The 15,260-nt window shown below is 38.1% G+C and overlaps 1 protein-coding gene and 1 pseudogene across 1 annotated transcript in view; both read right to left on the bottom strand.

Moving 5' to 3' along the window:
* The window catches only part of DNAJC19 (DnaJ heat shock protein family (Hsp40) member C19), a 4,731-nt gene extending 3,831 nt beyond the window's left edge, over positions 1-900 (bottom strand). The window contains exon 1 of the mRNA XM_006925756.3: positions 731-900. Coding sequence (XP_006925818.1) covers positions 731-733 — 3 coding nt within the window. The 5' untranslated portion in view covers positions 734-900. The remainder of the gene's footprint in view (positions 1-730) is intronic.
* A 12,645-nt stretch (positions 901-13,545) lies between these two features.
* On the bottom strand, positions 13,546-13,664 carry LOC112474170 (annotated as a pseudogene).
* Between the last annotated feature and the right edge of the window lie 1,596 nt (positions 13,665-15,260).

Here is a 15,260-nt window from a genome sequence, read left to right on the forward strand (position 1 = left end):
TCCTATTACACATTCCCCATCCCAACTCATTACAAGTTGTATTTCAACTGAAGAAACAACTTTTAGAGTGAAAATATTCTGCCCAATGATCCTTTAAAACGACTGCAACTTTTATGTCCAGTGCATTGTACACTATACAAGGAAAGAATGATTTTCCTCCCTTTGAAAACTTTTCACCTCAGGGTAAATGAAGTTTCATTAAAGTTCAATAAAAGCAAGGGAAATAAAGTTTCTGCTAGAGAAGGAAGAAATGTCTACAAGAGTTCTTGTAAAATTCTGATAACGAATTTCAGCTTAACGAAGAGACTAGCTTTTCGTTGCTCCTTCGACACTGTCCCGCCTCACGACTACAGAACATGAGAAACGCAAATGTTTCAGGAATCGAGAACAGATATGTAGGCAAGAGCCAAGGGGACGGATAGGGCAAAGTACTGAAAGTCCTGTGAGGGTGTGTAAGGGGGAAGGCAGGTATAATCCAACGTTTCCACTGATCTCCGAGCGCCGGGGACGGCGGCCCAGGGGCTCGAGCCGCCCGCAGAAGGGCTGTGTAAGAACACAAAGGCCCGAGAGGGGTGAGCCAAAGCTCCGAAGAGTGTGACTCTCCGAAGCCCTACATCCCCCCGCCCGGAGTCGCACTAGGGAGACAACCGCGGCTCCTCTCCTCCGAGGCCGTGAGCTGAGGCTGAGGCCTGGGCCCGAGATCGCCAGGACACTGGAAGGCCGCACTCACCATGACTCCGGCTCGGCTCCCCTAATTCCACCCAGCACGGGGTTCATCCCAGCCCAGAAGCTGCAGCCGACAACTCCACGCGTCTACCAGAAAGCAGTGCAGCCACCACCTGCAAGAACAAACCGTCCAGACACAGGCGCCGCAGCAAACACTGCAGTGGCGGCCAGGAGCCAGGCCGGAAAACTGTCGTAAAAGGGGAAAGCCGACGGGGAGCGAAGGTCGCTCAAGCTGAGAGCAGACGGAGAACTCGACTTCGGATTGGTTGATGGGTGGGAGGATCGTCTCCTTACTGTGCTCAAAGGTGGGGCTTCTCTGTGGTTTTCATTTGCTCGTTGGCCGAGGGTGTTTGGGAATTCCTCCACGGAAGGATACTGTTATGGAAGAGAGTGAGAAAATATTGAGTAGCCATACCCAGAACGCCTTTCTTTACCTACCTCTCAGGACCTTCGTTTGCCCTTTATTTTGTTTTTAATTTTCAAGGGCAATGATATCTTTAAACATGCCATAACAATTCCACCATGAAGCCACATAAATATATGGTAAGCTAGTATAGCAAATGTGAAGCTCTTCCAGAAAAACCAAACGAACAAACCACATTGTGTTACAGGGGGTTTCTCTGTAACATTCTTTTATTTAAAATAATTTTATTTAAATATGCGACTTGACGGTGCGAATGTTTGGGGTTTTATTTTGTAGAATGGACTCACCACTTCAAAGGCAGTTAATGATCATGGGATCTCAAAATCCCCACAACTGAAAAGTGCTATTTACAATTTCACCCCCTGTCCTAAAATAAAAACTAGGGTTTGTTTTTTTCCTTATAGGGTATCAGTTTAATATATTCCTACACAAATGCTTGAGAAGGAGACAATACGGAAGTTTTACAATGCTGTGTTTGGTTGAGCAAAATAAGTTTGGAGTTACTTCTCACTTAGATCTTACAAAGTATTAGAAATCTTTACATTGCAATGAAATTCTGCTTCGATGAGCTGTTGGTTATTAGACATACATGAAATTTGTTGGTTTTGTTTTCTTCATCTATAAAAAGATTCTGCATTTGATCTCCAAGAGCTCTCCTAACCCTGAGATATTTATAATGTCATTTATTGTCAACACATTGCCCAGCACCAAGACACTAAAGTGTTCATCTTCCATTTTTATCTTTTATCTAGCTTTTAGCCAACAACCGCAAAAAAAAAAAAAAAAAATCAAGTGAGGCATAAGATCCTGGACCAAAGTGGCCAGAAACAAGCTAGACTGCTGCCTGAAAAAACTTCTTATGTATTTTTTTGGTATGTGCAAACTATGGCATGCAGTTTGTTTGAGAAACAGTTACCATACAGAAGTCCAGCCCCAGGAAACCAGGAATGGGCAATGCAGGGAGACAGTTAAAGTGGAGATAGCTCTCTTTTTGAAGGAAACTAGATGTATAGCTTGACTCTGTCGCTAACTAGTGTGACTTTGGACAAGTTATTTCTGACTCTGAGTTTTCTCATTCATAAAACAAGGATAATGATGACTACCTTGCCAAATTTTTGTGAAGGTAGAGATTAAGCATATAATGTGCTCAGCACATAATTATTCAGTGTGGGTATTATTATGAGGGAAGTCAGAGTACAAATAGGTGTACAGAAGCCCTCCCAATTCTCATGACACCTCACTCATGGATGTAAATCTGTTATCCCCTTTCCTACCCACTAAAGGCATGGAAAGAACCTTTAAACGTAATCTTTTTAAATGTCTGTCAACTGTTGAAAGGATAAATTTTCATTCTTTGCTTCTTCTAGCTTCTGGTGACTGTCAGCATTCCTTGACTTGTGACTACATCCCTTGAATCTTCAAGGAAGGTCAGTATCTTGAAATCTCTCTCTACTTGGTCTTCGCATTGCCTTTCCCCTCTTTACGTAGAAGCTCCTCCACCCCCCTTCTTAAAGGATACATATAATTGCATTTAGGGCCCACACCTATAATTCAGGATAACCTCTCCCTCTCAAGATCCTAATCTAATCATAGATTTTTAATGTAATAGCTGCAAAGACTTTGCCATTTAGGGTATTATTCACAAGTTCCAGGCTTTAGGATCTGATCTCTTTGGGGGGTCATGATTTAGTCTACTACAGAGAATAAGAGAAGATAAAACGGGACTATAAGGGACAAGAGAAAGGAATCAAGCATGTCTGCTCAATTTTTCCTCTCAGATATATCAATCAGGTAAATCACTTCCTAGGGAGGTATAAGTGAGAGGTGAGAGGGCGTAGCCAGAAGTGTTCTTGCATTGTGGCTTTTAAACAGTTTTCGATCATGACTCTTAATAAATATATTTTACATTGTGGCTCAGAGAACAAATACATACTTGAACACACTTGCAAACACACACACGTGCACATACAAATAAACATTGAATTTAATGTGTATTTAAATTGAATTTAATTCAAATTAATATTTTTGAGACAGTACTTATCTTTACTTCATGAGATGTGTGCTGGTCTTTCTGTTTCTTAAAAAAATGCTGGGAAATCCATTAAGTTCACAGCCCACTAACTGGTCATAATCTGAAGTGTGGAAAACATGCCCGTATAAAAATCCACTCTTGGAAATATGGTACCAGGCAAATAGAGTTGTTTTTACTCTTTCTCTAAAAACTATGTGTCAGACATTGTGTTAAATGCTTTATGTAAATTATTTCAATTCACTCCTTGACAGTAATATTTATTTTTGTTTTGCATATGAGGATATTTTGTCAGATATACTTGTTTTCCTTTCCAGATCCCCCCCTTTTTTTTTTTTTTTATCATTTTCCATTCTGCCGTATGTCCCAGACAAGCATAGGAGATTAGGAAGTTGACTTTAAATGAATGCATCAATGTCTCTCTTGTTTTCTGACTTGGGATTCAGTTATGTCTGTGATCAGAAGATCAGAAGGCCTGAGGAAAGTGAGTTCATGGCCTTCATTTCTCTATCTTCCTTTCTGGTGGTTGTCACGGAAGAATACAGTTCCTGGTGGGGGTGTGTGTGTGTGTGTGTGTGTGTGTGTGTGTGTGTGTGTGTGTGTTCAGGTAATTATTCTCACTCCTTGCTCCTTCAGTCCAAGTATGATAATGACTCCATTGGCCCTTACTAACTTGCTAGATACTGGACACTTGACAATCATTTGCTAGTTTCCCTTAATCTTGTCCACACTTTTGTAAGTAGTCCCTTTATTAAATTCTCAGTTATTTCATTTGAGTAGGCCATCTGTTTCCAGTACGGATGGTGATGGTTATAAGAGGCTACTGTAATAATTCAAGTAGGAGATAATGGTAGCAGTGGACCTGGAAAGAAATGGCTGGACTCCTGCTTATATTTTGAAGGAAGAACTGATAGTGTTTCCCAATGGATGAGATATATGTGAGAAAAAGCAAGGATTCAAGAATGACTCCAAAGCTGTATCTTGAGCATCTGGAAGAATAGAGTTGCCACTTAATAAGACTGGAAAGATTTCAGAAGAAGAAAGCTGGAGGTGGGAAATTTTGTCATGTTAAGTTTGAAACATCAACTAGATAACTAAGGAGTGTTTTCAAGTAGGCATTTGAATATACATGTCTGGCATCAAGAGAGAGGTCTTGAGTCATCAATCCATGGTGATCTTTGAGGCCATGTAATAGAAGAAATCATCCATTGCATGAATGGAGAGAGAAAGAAGGGGGAGTGAAGGCTGTGTTTGGGGATCTTCCATATCTGAAATTTGGGGAGATGAGGAAAATCAGAACATTAGACTGAAAAGGGGGGTCTGGAAACCAGTTGAGTGTAGTGTGCTAGAAGCCAGATGAAGACAGTGTTCTTTGGAGGAACTGAGTGAAATGCTGCTAATAGTCAAATAAAGGAACAACTAAGAATTGACTACTAGAAATCATTGGTGGTATTTATGAGAATTTCTGTTATGTGATGGGGGCAAAAGTCTGCTTGGCATGGATGCAAGAGAGGATGGGAGAAGTAAGAGCAGAGATATGGAGTATAAGATACCTCTTTCAAGGATTTTTGCTGAAAAGGGAGTTAGAGAGATAAGGCGGTGCCCAGAGGGAGCAGTATAAGCAGAGTCTTTTTTGGTTTTGTTTTGTTTTGTTTTTGTCCTAAGTTGGAAGAAATAAAAGCATATTTATATGTTATAGGAATGATCTTATAGAGGGGAAAATTTGACAAAATTTATTGAATGGTGTAATTTAAGAATGAGAAGAAAATGTAGAGATCATCCCTCCCCCAATCCCAACAGCTTTGTTTTATAAATGAGGAAACTGGGCCTCAGAGTGATCGAATGACTTTTCTAAAGCCCTGACAAAGTTCAGTAATTGCTCACCCTTATTGTCCACTTTCCAGATGTATATAATGTCAGGGTCATAAGATGAGAGGATCATAGATTGCCCTTTTCTATATTTCCTTACTACTTTTTTTAGGAATTAGCTCAGATCTGGATTATTGTAGTCTAAATTCCTGACCAGCAGCCATTTAGCCCCGGGGAATCTTTTGTAGGCAGCAGTTCACATAATGCTGTATGTAAAACTAAATGGCACTCAATAAATATTTTCTTCCTTTTTTCATTCCACCCCTCTTTATCCTTTTCCTTCCCTCTTTTTCTCCAATGATCCTACCATGACATGGCAATTTACCATTGGGAGTTCATCCTATTGTCCTCTGCTTGGATATGAAATTTTGGATAAGTGATCAACAGACTTGTCTATGAAGTATTTTAAGAGATCCTTTTAGTGTTGTAACTCAAGGGTCCCCAACTCCCACACCACTGACTGATACTGATCTGTGGCCCATTAGGAACTGAGCCACACAGCAGGAGGTGAGCGGCAGGCAAGCAAATCTTCATCTGTATTTGCAGCCACTCCCCAGTGCTAGCATCACCGCCTCAGCTCCACCTCAGATCATAAGGTGTTAGATTCTGATAGGAGCAATGGTCCCTGGTGCCAAAAAGGTTGGAGACCACTGTTGTAAATAGAAAAAGGAATACTTTAATAGGGGTGCAGAAAGGAAGGAAGAAAGGAGAGATTTAGAGCAAGACGGACTAAGGGCAGACCTGGGTAGGAATCATATGAGGACCTGGTGCAGTGGGAAGCAGAGGATATGCTGGGAAACCAGAAGGGAAGACCAGACAGACGTCCAGCTACTCTTTCCTCTAGTCAGCACCATCTGCATCTAAGTCAGGTGACACTACCCTGCCCTGTGGCTGTTATAAAATAATTTATAACTCTTTCTCCAGTGATTTTCTCTCCTCTTTCCTCACTTGTTTCAGTTTTTTCTCACTGCATGTGTTTTAGTCTGACTTCCTGCTTTCCTTTTGATTTATAACTGTTGTCCTTATTTACTCCAGAGCGTTTAAGTAGACGGCCAGTCAGGGAATTACAGTGTGTTTGACCAGAGTGACAACAACCAGGAGTTAGTATTTCTGGATAAAGGCTCTTCCCTCTTCTCAGGCTGTGAGGAAGGAAAACTGAGGCACTCAGGATTTCAGGGGAAACTTGGAAATTAGGATAGGTAGGTGCCTTTTTCTAAATGGAGATTTCCCAACCAATCCTCCATTTCATTCCATCTTTACATGTCTTTTTCCATTGCCTTTCTCAGTCCTTTTGTCCCCTTCCCTAGCCAGGATTCCACTTGTATGCAGTAGCTTTACACATTGAATAAATCAAGCCCTCCCTGCTGTGCTGTCAGCAAATGGAACTGACCAACAGAACAGTCTGTGTAAGTGCATCCTGTGCCTGGGCCAGACAGACAAGCACAATTATTTGATTGCTGGAGATTGCCACTAAATGAGGGTGAAATAGTAGGTCTGAGACTTGTTGGTGAATATTATTAATAATATAGTGTCATGCATTAATAACATAGTGTCATGTGAAACAAAGCTACACTGGAGGGTCTGTCTGAAGTCTCATTTTAAATCACATTTTCAGAGAGCTGGATAGTGGAGGAGAAGAGATATAATAAAGCACGGTGTCTTTAAGCACTGTTGGGGAGTTTCGGTTTGACCTAGGTTGAAGTTAAGAGAATACATATTGCTATCATGAGTTCTTTGGTGACTCGAATGAAACATGGGATTCATCCCTGGCTAATTGTCATAAAAATCTCATTATCATAGTGCTGTACTGTGAAAAATCATCTTCACTCTCATCATTGGAATCCTTGAAGAGAAGCCATTGCAAAAACTCCATGAAATTTTTTCTGGCAACTGCGATGTCCTCAGTTACTGCACAGTCAACTTCCTTAGCCCACCCACCACAGCCAACTCTTCCAGACTCCTCCATTTCTCCCTTCAGTCCTCATAGTCCTGCCAAATGAGATCCATCACCATCGTTCTCCAAATGTGCTCTGAAGGCCTCTGCCTCTGGGCTTTTATTCAAGTCATTCCCTCCACTCTAGGTGCCCTTCCCCATTTTCATCTCTGTCCATCCGTTAAAGGCCCACATCAAATGTGCCTTGGCTATGCCTTCTTTGTTCATCTGGAATAAGTGTACACAAACATTTTATGTAAAGGAAATGATAGTAAAATTTTAGTCTTTGCAGGCCGAATGTAGTCTGTATTCTTCGTTGTTTTATCAAAATGTAAAAGCTGTCCTTAGCTCTTGGACCATTCAGAAATAAGCCACAGAATGAATTTGGCTCATGGGCCATAGTTAGCCAATCCAGGATCTAAAGTGATCTCTCCATTCTCTGAACTCCTGTACAATTTTGTGTTACACATGCCACTATTACATCTAGCCTTGTATAGAAATCTTTAATATACAGCTATTTTCTGTATTGGACTGACGATCCTTGGGAGTAGAAGTCATATCTCAGGTACTTTATTTACTCCCTATAACATCTATTATAGTATCTGAACATAGAAAGTGCTCAAAGAATATTTTTTAAATGAATGAGTAAATTACTCATAATGTCTTCCAGCAAGACTGTAATTTCTTTCCCAACTTTTTCAAGCCCTTAATTTTCTGACAGGTAGGTCATCCACCTCTAGCCCAACCCTGCGCCCCTTAATAAGGCCATGTGCACTATAAATGCAGCTGGTAAGTAGACATAGAATATTGTTTTCATTGAGCACTTATGTGAGAAAACATCAACGGACAACAGAAACCTCAGCCCCTGCGGTGCTTGCAGTCTAGGCTGGGAAGGATGATCTTAATATGAGCTTTTCTCCTGATGTCTGAACTTCACTTTTCTATTTTTCAGATCATTGACTTAATAATAATATTTGCCACTTAGTTTGCCAAGGTACAAGAATAATAAAAATGATAATAATAGAAGCTGACATTTATTGTATACCTTAGACAGTTATAGATATCCTTTTAAATATGTACAACCACATAAGGAATTTAATGAAGCAATTAACTGCATTTAGTTATTTTGTTGTCAGTCTGGAAAAACTGGTGATCACAGCTGTCACTTAACTAGATTACAGATAAACTAGTGGACTAGAGGCGATATCTTGATCACAGCTAAATTAAGCAATGTCATTTAGAATAGGCATATAGTGCTCAATAATTGGCGGTGGTTTAAAAAAATAACTTAGCTAGTAAGTGAAGAAGTAGTGATTTGATTTAAGGTCTGTTTGAATCCTAAGCCTGATCTTTACAATGTAATAAAAATAATGTTGGATCATATTTAGTTTCATTCTGAGCACAGAATTGCATTGAAATGAACAGCGAAGCACAAAATAAAAATAAGAAACAAAAACAACTAAACATACAATTAGTTGAAAGAAATTAAGATATTTTATGGCAGTCTCTAAAGAAAATACCAAAAGAGGAAGTAAGTTAAGTCAGAAGAATTTCCTCAAGATCTTCTTTCCTTATTTCATCTTTTAAATTTCTGCCTCACATAAAATCCATTGCCAGACAAAATTCTTAACTCTCCCAGTTCTCTCTCAATACTGTTTGCTCAGCTGTTTTCCCCCTTGTCACCATTCTTTAATCTATTTCATTCCCTTTTTCCAGTTACTCTCTACCCACTCAAGGTTTTCCCATTCCTTTAAATTCTCTCTCTCTCTGCAGTACACACTATGGTAGGTCAGATTCTAAGAAGGCTTCCAGTATTCTCAGCTACTGATGTGCACTCCCTGTATGGTTCTATTCCCTTGGGTGGGGGCTGACCTGTGAATATAAGAGAGGAAGGAGAATTATGGGCCCCCTGGTTACATTATGTAATATGGCAAAGATGTCTACATAGTCACTTCTGTGGTTATGTTACTTTATGTAAGATGCCATCATAGTAGACTAGAGTGAAATTCTCTTTCTTACTTTGAAGAAGTAAGATGTCATGTTTTAAAAAGCCTTGTGTCTAGGACATGAGGATGGTCTCTAGGAGCTGAGAACAACCTCTAGGAGCTGACAGCCAGTAAGAAAATGGAGCTTCAGTTCTACAACTGAGGGACTGAATTCTGCCAACAACTTCAGTGAGCTTGAAAGAGGGCCCTATGCCTCAGATGAGGTTGCAGCCCTGGTTGACACCTTGACTTCAGTCTTGTGAGACCCAGAGCATAGAACTCAGCTACAATGTGCCTGGGCTTGTGAGCTAGAGTGATAATAAGTGTTGGTTTTTTTTTTTAGGCCAATATATTTGTGGTAATTTATTGTAAAACAGTAGAAAATGAATACATGAATGTTAATTTGGTTTGTCTGATAAGGTTTTAAAATATCTGAGGAAAGAGAAAGGAGTATATTTATTTTTTGTTCCATGCATTTATATTTTTGTATTTGTTACATCAGTGTTGTAGCAGTTCTAATCTTTCCCCTACCCCACAATGTGCAAATAATACACCTAAAGAATGTGACATCCTTCTATCACAATAGTGGCTTCTTATACCTATGAATCTCCAAGGGTCAGTCCAAGGCTTGTGTAGTTTGTCAAAGTCCCCAGGTCACTGGGATATGCTTTGGGTTGAAAACTAATGTACTACAATATTTTAGAGACTGCTAAAATGGTCTGCTCCTCATCTCTGGTCTAGATCATACATTGACTTTATTTGATTTCAGTGAGCTGGAAATTTGAAGTCACTGAAAGTCAGCACCTAGTGGTCTCTTCCTCTTCCTGATAAAACTCAGTGCCAGATGTTACCTAGATGGAACCTGCTCTACCTAACGATGGGACTCTTCAATCATCAGATCAGTTCTGGGCTTCCAGAAAAGTTGTTATGGCTTTGTTGGTAATTATAGGTAGTTGGTGGGGATGGGGGATACCTCCAAGCATCCACAGACCCAGTGGTCTACTACTTGAGAGAGGTGCTGGCGGGGAGATAGTGAAGGCATTATGGCTCCTTTCATTACATTTTCTTAGGGGAAAAATTGTAGATTAAGGTGACATCTAACAACTCTGTCTAGCTGAGAGGTGTGTTTCTTCTTATTTTTTTTCTCTCTTCTTTTCTGTCAGTGTTCACATAGAGAACTACATTGATTTCTTAATGGTAACACAATTTTGCATTCCTCAACTGGATCATGATATATTTCTTGCTTTTATGTATTGCTGGATTTGGTTTGCTAATATTTTATTTAGGGTTGGTACTTATGTTCACTTGTGACATTTGCCTTCCTCATAGTGTCATTTTCAAGTATTGATTTCAAAGCTATGCTAGCCTCATAAAATGAATTGAGGAGGGTGGGAGGCTAGAAAAATGCCCTGCACCCCAGTGACATTCATGTCCTACTTCCTGGATTTTATTAATGTTATCTTGTTTGGGAAAAGGGTCTTTGCAGATATAATTAAGGTAAAGATCTTAATTATCCAGGTGAGCCCTAGATGCTATCACATGTGTCCTTATAAGAGAGAGGCAGAGGGAAATTACACACAGAAGAGGAGAAGACAATGTAAGATGGAGACAGAGATTGGTGTGGTGTCGCACAAACCAAAGGATGCCAGTAGTCTCCAGAAGCTGGAATAGGCAAAGAACAAATTCTCTCCAAAAGTTCCAGTGGGAGTGTGGCCCTGCTGACACTTTGATTTGGGCCCAGTGAAACTAATGTTAAACTGGTCTCCAGAACTGTGAGAGAATATTCTGTTGTTTTCGGCCAGTTTGTGTTATCTGGCAGCCATTGGAAACTAATATATGCAGTTTTTCTTCTTCTTTTTTTTTTTTATTCTCTGGAAGATTGTGAAAAGTTGATATTATTCTTCCTAAAATGGTAGAATTCACCTTGAGCTGTTTTGTTTTGGGGAAGGTTTTAATTATAGATTTAATTCCTTTAATAATGATAAGAATGTTGATTTTTTTCTGTCTCTCTTTAGTAAGTTATATATATTTTTAGGAATCATTCTCTTTAAATTTTCAAATTTAATGTCATAAAGCTATTTAAATATCTTAATATCTATGAAGTCTGTGAATTATCTATAATGATGTCCTCATTTTCATTCTTGGTTTGGATAGCTATGCTTTCTTTTTTAATTCTTGATCAGTCTAATTAGACATTTATAAATTTAAATAGTTTTATAGAGAACCCAAATTTGGCTTTAACTTCACTATTATGCTTTTGATTTCATTAATTTCTGATATTTTTACTACTTCCTTTCTTCTATTTATTTTGTGTTACTTTGCTTTTTATATTCAGCCTTTCTTCTTTTCTAATGTATGCATTTAAGACTGTAAATTCTCCTCTAAGCAGTAGGTTAGTTATATCCTCGAAAGTTTGATATGTAGTATTTTTATCGTTCAATTACGAATTTTCCTAATTTCTATTGAGATTTCTTTTTCTTCAATCCATTGGTTGTGTGGAAGATAATTTATTCATTTTCAAACTTTTGGAGTTTTTAAGTTACTTTTTTTTTTAAAAAAAAATGACTTCTAGCTAAATTGTAGTGCGGTCAGAAAACATTATTTTTGATTTTTTGAAAATTTTTGAGACTTGCTTTATGGCTTAGGATATGGTTACTTTAAATATTTCATGTATAGTGTTTGAAAGAGATATATATTCTGCCATTGTTTGATATATATCATTAGGTTGTTTGCTAATAATGTTAAAATCTATATCTTATTTGTCTGTTCTATTACATTTTGAGAGAAGTATGTTAAAATCTTACACTATACTTGTGGATTTCTCTATTTCAGCTTTTAGTTCTTTTGATTTTTGCTTTATGTGTTTGAAAGCTATGCTGGCATACAGAGAAATTCAGAATTATTACACCTGCCTATTGGATTGACCTTTTATCCTTATGAAAAAATTTGGTTTTTATCGCTAATAATATTTCTTGCCTTAAAGTTTTCTTTCCTGATTTTAGTATGGTATACCAGTTTTCTTTTGGTTAGCTTTTGCATGCTGTATCTTTTCACATAATTTCACTTTCAACCCTACTTCTTTATATTTAATGTACTCTTGTCAGCAGCATAAGCTTGAGGATTTTTTTTTTTTTTAATAAACAACAGAAATTTATTTCTCACAGTCTGGGGCTGGAAGTCCAGAACCAGGATGTCAGCATGATCAGATGTGAGTTCTTTTCTGGGTCTGACTTCTAGTTGTATCCTCACATCCTCAGATGGAGGAAGGGCCTAGAGATCTCTGTGGGATCTCTTTTATAAAAGTGCTAATCCCAATGAATTTGAGGATTTTTAAAAGTACAATCTGATAGTCTTTTGTTTTATCTGTTTATTTCATTTATATTTAATATAATTAATGGTATGTTATTTGTTTTCTATTTTACTCTCGTAGTCCATGTTTTCTTCGCTCTCCTTTTTTGCTTTTTTAGATTAGTCCAGTGTTTTGTTCTTTAAATTCCATTTCTGCTCCTCTATTACTTGTTGATTATATTATTTTACAATTCTTCTAATGACTACTCTTGATAATATAGCATGAATCTTCAACTTATTAAAATCTAATATAAATGAGCACTTTTGCCATTTCCTAAAACTTTTTCCCTTTCTGCCTTTTGTTATTTTTGTCATGCACTTTAATTATGCATGTATTTTAAACACCAAAAACTTTATTTTTATTTTATAGTCAATATTATTAAGATTTACCCAAATACTTACCATTTCTATTGTTTTTTATTATTTTTTTTTGTTTTTCTTTTCATCATTTCCATATCTCTGTGATAATATTCCTTCCACCTGAAGAAATTTTTAGTATTTCATTTAGTACAGGTCTATTGGTGTCCTATAGTTTTTTATTTGCTTTATTATCTACAACTGAGTGACAAATTACCCCAAAAACTTATGGCTTAATACAACAAGCATTAATTATCTCACAGTTTCTTTAGATCATGAATTAAGGAGCAACCATCATTTTGCCTCAGGCTCTCTCATGAGGCTGCAGTCAAGATATTGGCCAGAGCTGTGGTCACCTAAAGGTTTGAATGGGCTGAAAAAATCTTTTAAGATGGCTCACTCACATGGCTGTTGAGAGGAGGCCGTAGTTTTTCACCACATGGACCTCTCCCTGAGGCTACTGGGACGTTCTCATGATCTAGCATCTGGCTTTCTCCAGATTAAGTGAAATGAGAGAGAATGCAAGAAAGAGACTGTAGTGTCTTATGTGACCTAGTTTTGGAAGTTATACACTGTTCCTTCTGTTACTTCTGCCATATTTTGTTTGTTGGAAGTGAGTTAATAAATCCAGCCCATACTCAAGGAGAGAGGAATTAGGCTCTACTTTTTGAGAGGATGAGAGTCAGATAATTTTTGGATATATTTTAAAACCACCATACTCTGAATTCTGTTTTGTCCATTCTTTTTTATTTCTCTGCTTTATTCTTGAAGTTTTTTTCCTGACCTATTTTTCATCTTACAAATTCTCTCTTTAGTTGAGTTTAATATGCTATTAAACACATCAATTGAGTTTTTTTTTTTTTTTTTTTTTTACTGCCCATAGCACCTGGTCTTCCTAGGTGGTCTCCCATCCAAGTCCTAACCAGACCCGACCCTGCTTAGCTTCCGAGATTAGATGAGATTGGGCACGTTAAGGGTGGCATGGCCATAGACTCAATTGAGTTATTAATTTTGATTCTTATCTTTTTCAATTCTAGAATTTCTGTTTGGCTCTTTATAAATTTTCTTGTCACTGTGTATAGCTTCTGGCTCACTGACAAAATTTTCAGTCTTTTCAATAAAAAAAAGCATAGCTATTTTAAGTTCATATCTGACCAATTCAATATCTGGAGCTCTGTTGCTTTTGTTTATTGTTTATACTTCTCGTTTGTGCTGTCTTGCCTTCTCTTGTGTTTGCTTATATTTGATTTTCTGATGGACAGTTTATTTGAAAAATTATTTAGAAAATTGAAAGAGGTTACCTTCTTCCAGAGGGTTTCCCCCCGTCTTCCTCCAACTGTCTGCAAACACTAACCTTAGGAATCACATTAATCCAACTTCAGAGACTGATATTTTCTGGACCACTCAGATGACTTGAAGCTGGGATTTCATTCTGGTTCTTCCAATTCATAGGGTACAGCTTTTTGGGAGTGCCAGTGCAAAGGTGGAGGGTTTACTAGAGCCCTTATTGTTGGGAAGCGTAGACTCAATTTTGTCATCCTTGCTGCATAAACCTGTCAGTAAAGTGTGCTTTAGTATCTCAGTCATCTCACCCTAAATTAGCGAATGCCATCAAGGCAAAAGAGGCCGATGTTTGGCAAACCTCTCTGGAGTTTTATGACTTCTCCAATATCTCAGAAAAGTTATTCTTTAATCTTGCTAGCTCTCTGACCCACCCAGGTCAATGTTTTATATATGTTATCCATCCTTTTCAGTTTTCCTTTGGTGATAGGATGATCTGAATTACTTCGTCAACCATAACTGAAATCCAAAGTCTCCCTGTTCTTTATGGCAATATAAAAAACTGGCAAGGTCTGGTTACAAACAGTTGAAGGCTTTTAACAAAATATATGCAGAAATTACATGTGCTTTTCCTTTGTTGCAAAAATATCATTCATATTCTGGAAATAGACATAGAAAACTTGGCATACCTTGCTTAAAAGGAAAAACAGTAGTCATTCCATCTACTTGATGAGGAGGAACATTAGTTACATGTAACGAGAGATCTCTGGTGTCATGGATATAATTTTCCTTGGAAATTTTTATATACTGTAAGTGGAACGGATGAGCTTATGTGGCACTTTGAATTTAGTTGATAAGGAGGAAGGGAGGTAGAGGGAGAGAGAGAGAGAGAATGAAAGAATGAGAGAATGAGAATAAACTAAATTGGTGATGATATACTGCAAGCCTAAATAAATTTATGTGTAGGTCTGTGGGATGTACTGTCATGGGGATTAACTGCATAAGGGCTGTAGCTGGATGTGATGGGAGATGGGGAGGAAAGCTTGGTACTTTGGACTTGTGGTTGAGCCCTTGTAGAGAGAAGAACTCAGGTAGAAGCTGAAGGAGTTGATATAATGATGCGCTTGTTGAAATGAGGGCACTGGCAAAACCGTTCTAATTCTCAGTGACAAGTGAGTCATAGGAAGAGCATAAGAAGTTTTGGCACTGGAAATTCTGTGGGCATTAAGTGCCATTTCAGTAATTTGGTGCTGTGGCAATGAAACATCTAATAAAGGCTCAGTGGAATTATGGAATGGACCATTGGTT

The sequence above is a fragment of the Pteropus alecto genome, unplaced genomic scaffold (genome assembly GCF_000325575.1).
Source record: "Pteropus alecto unplaced genomic scaffold, ASM32557v1 scaffold88, whole genome shotgun sequence".
In the NCBI taxonomy this organism is placed as follows: Eukaryota; Metazoa; Chordata; class Mammalia; order Chiroptera; family Pteropodidae; genus Pteropus; species Pteropus alecto.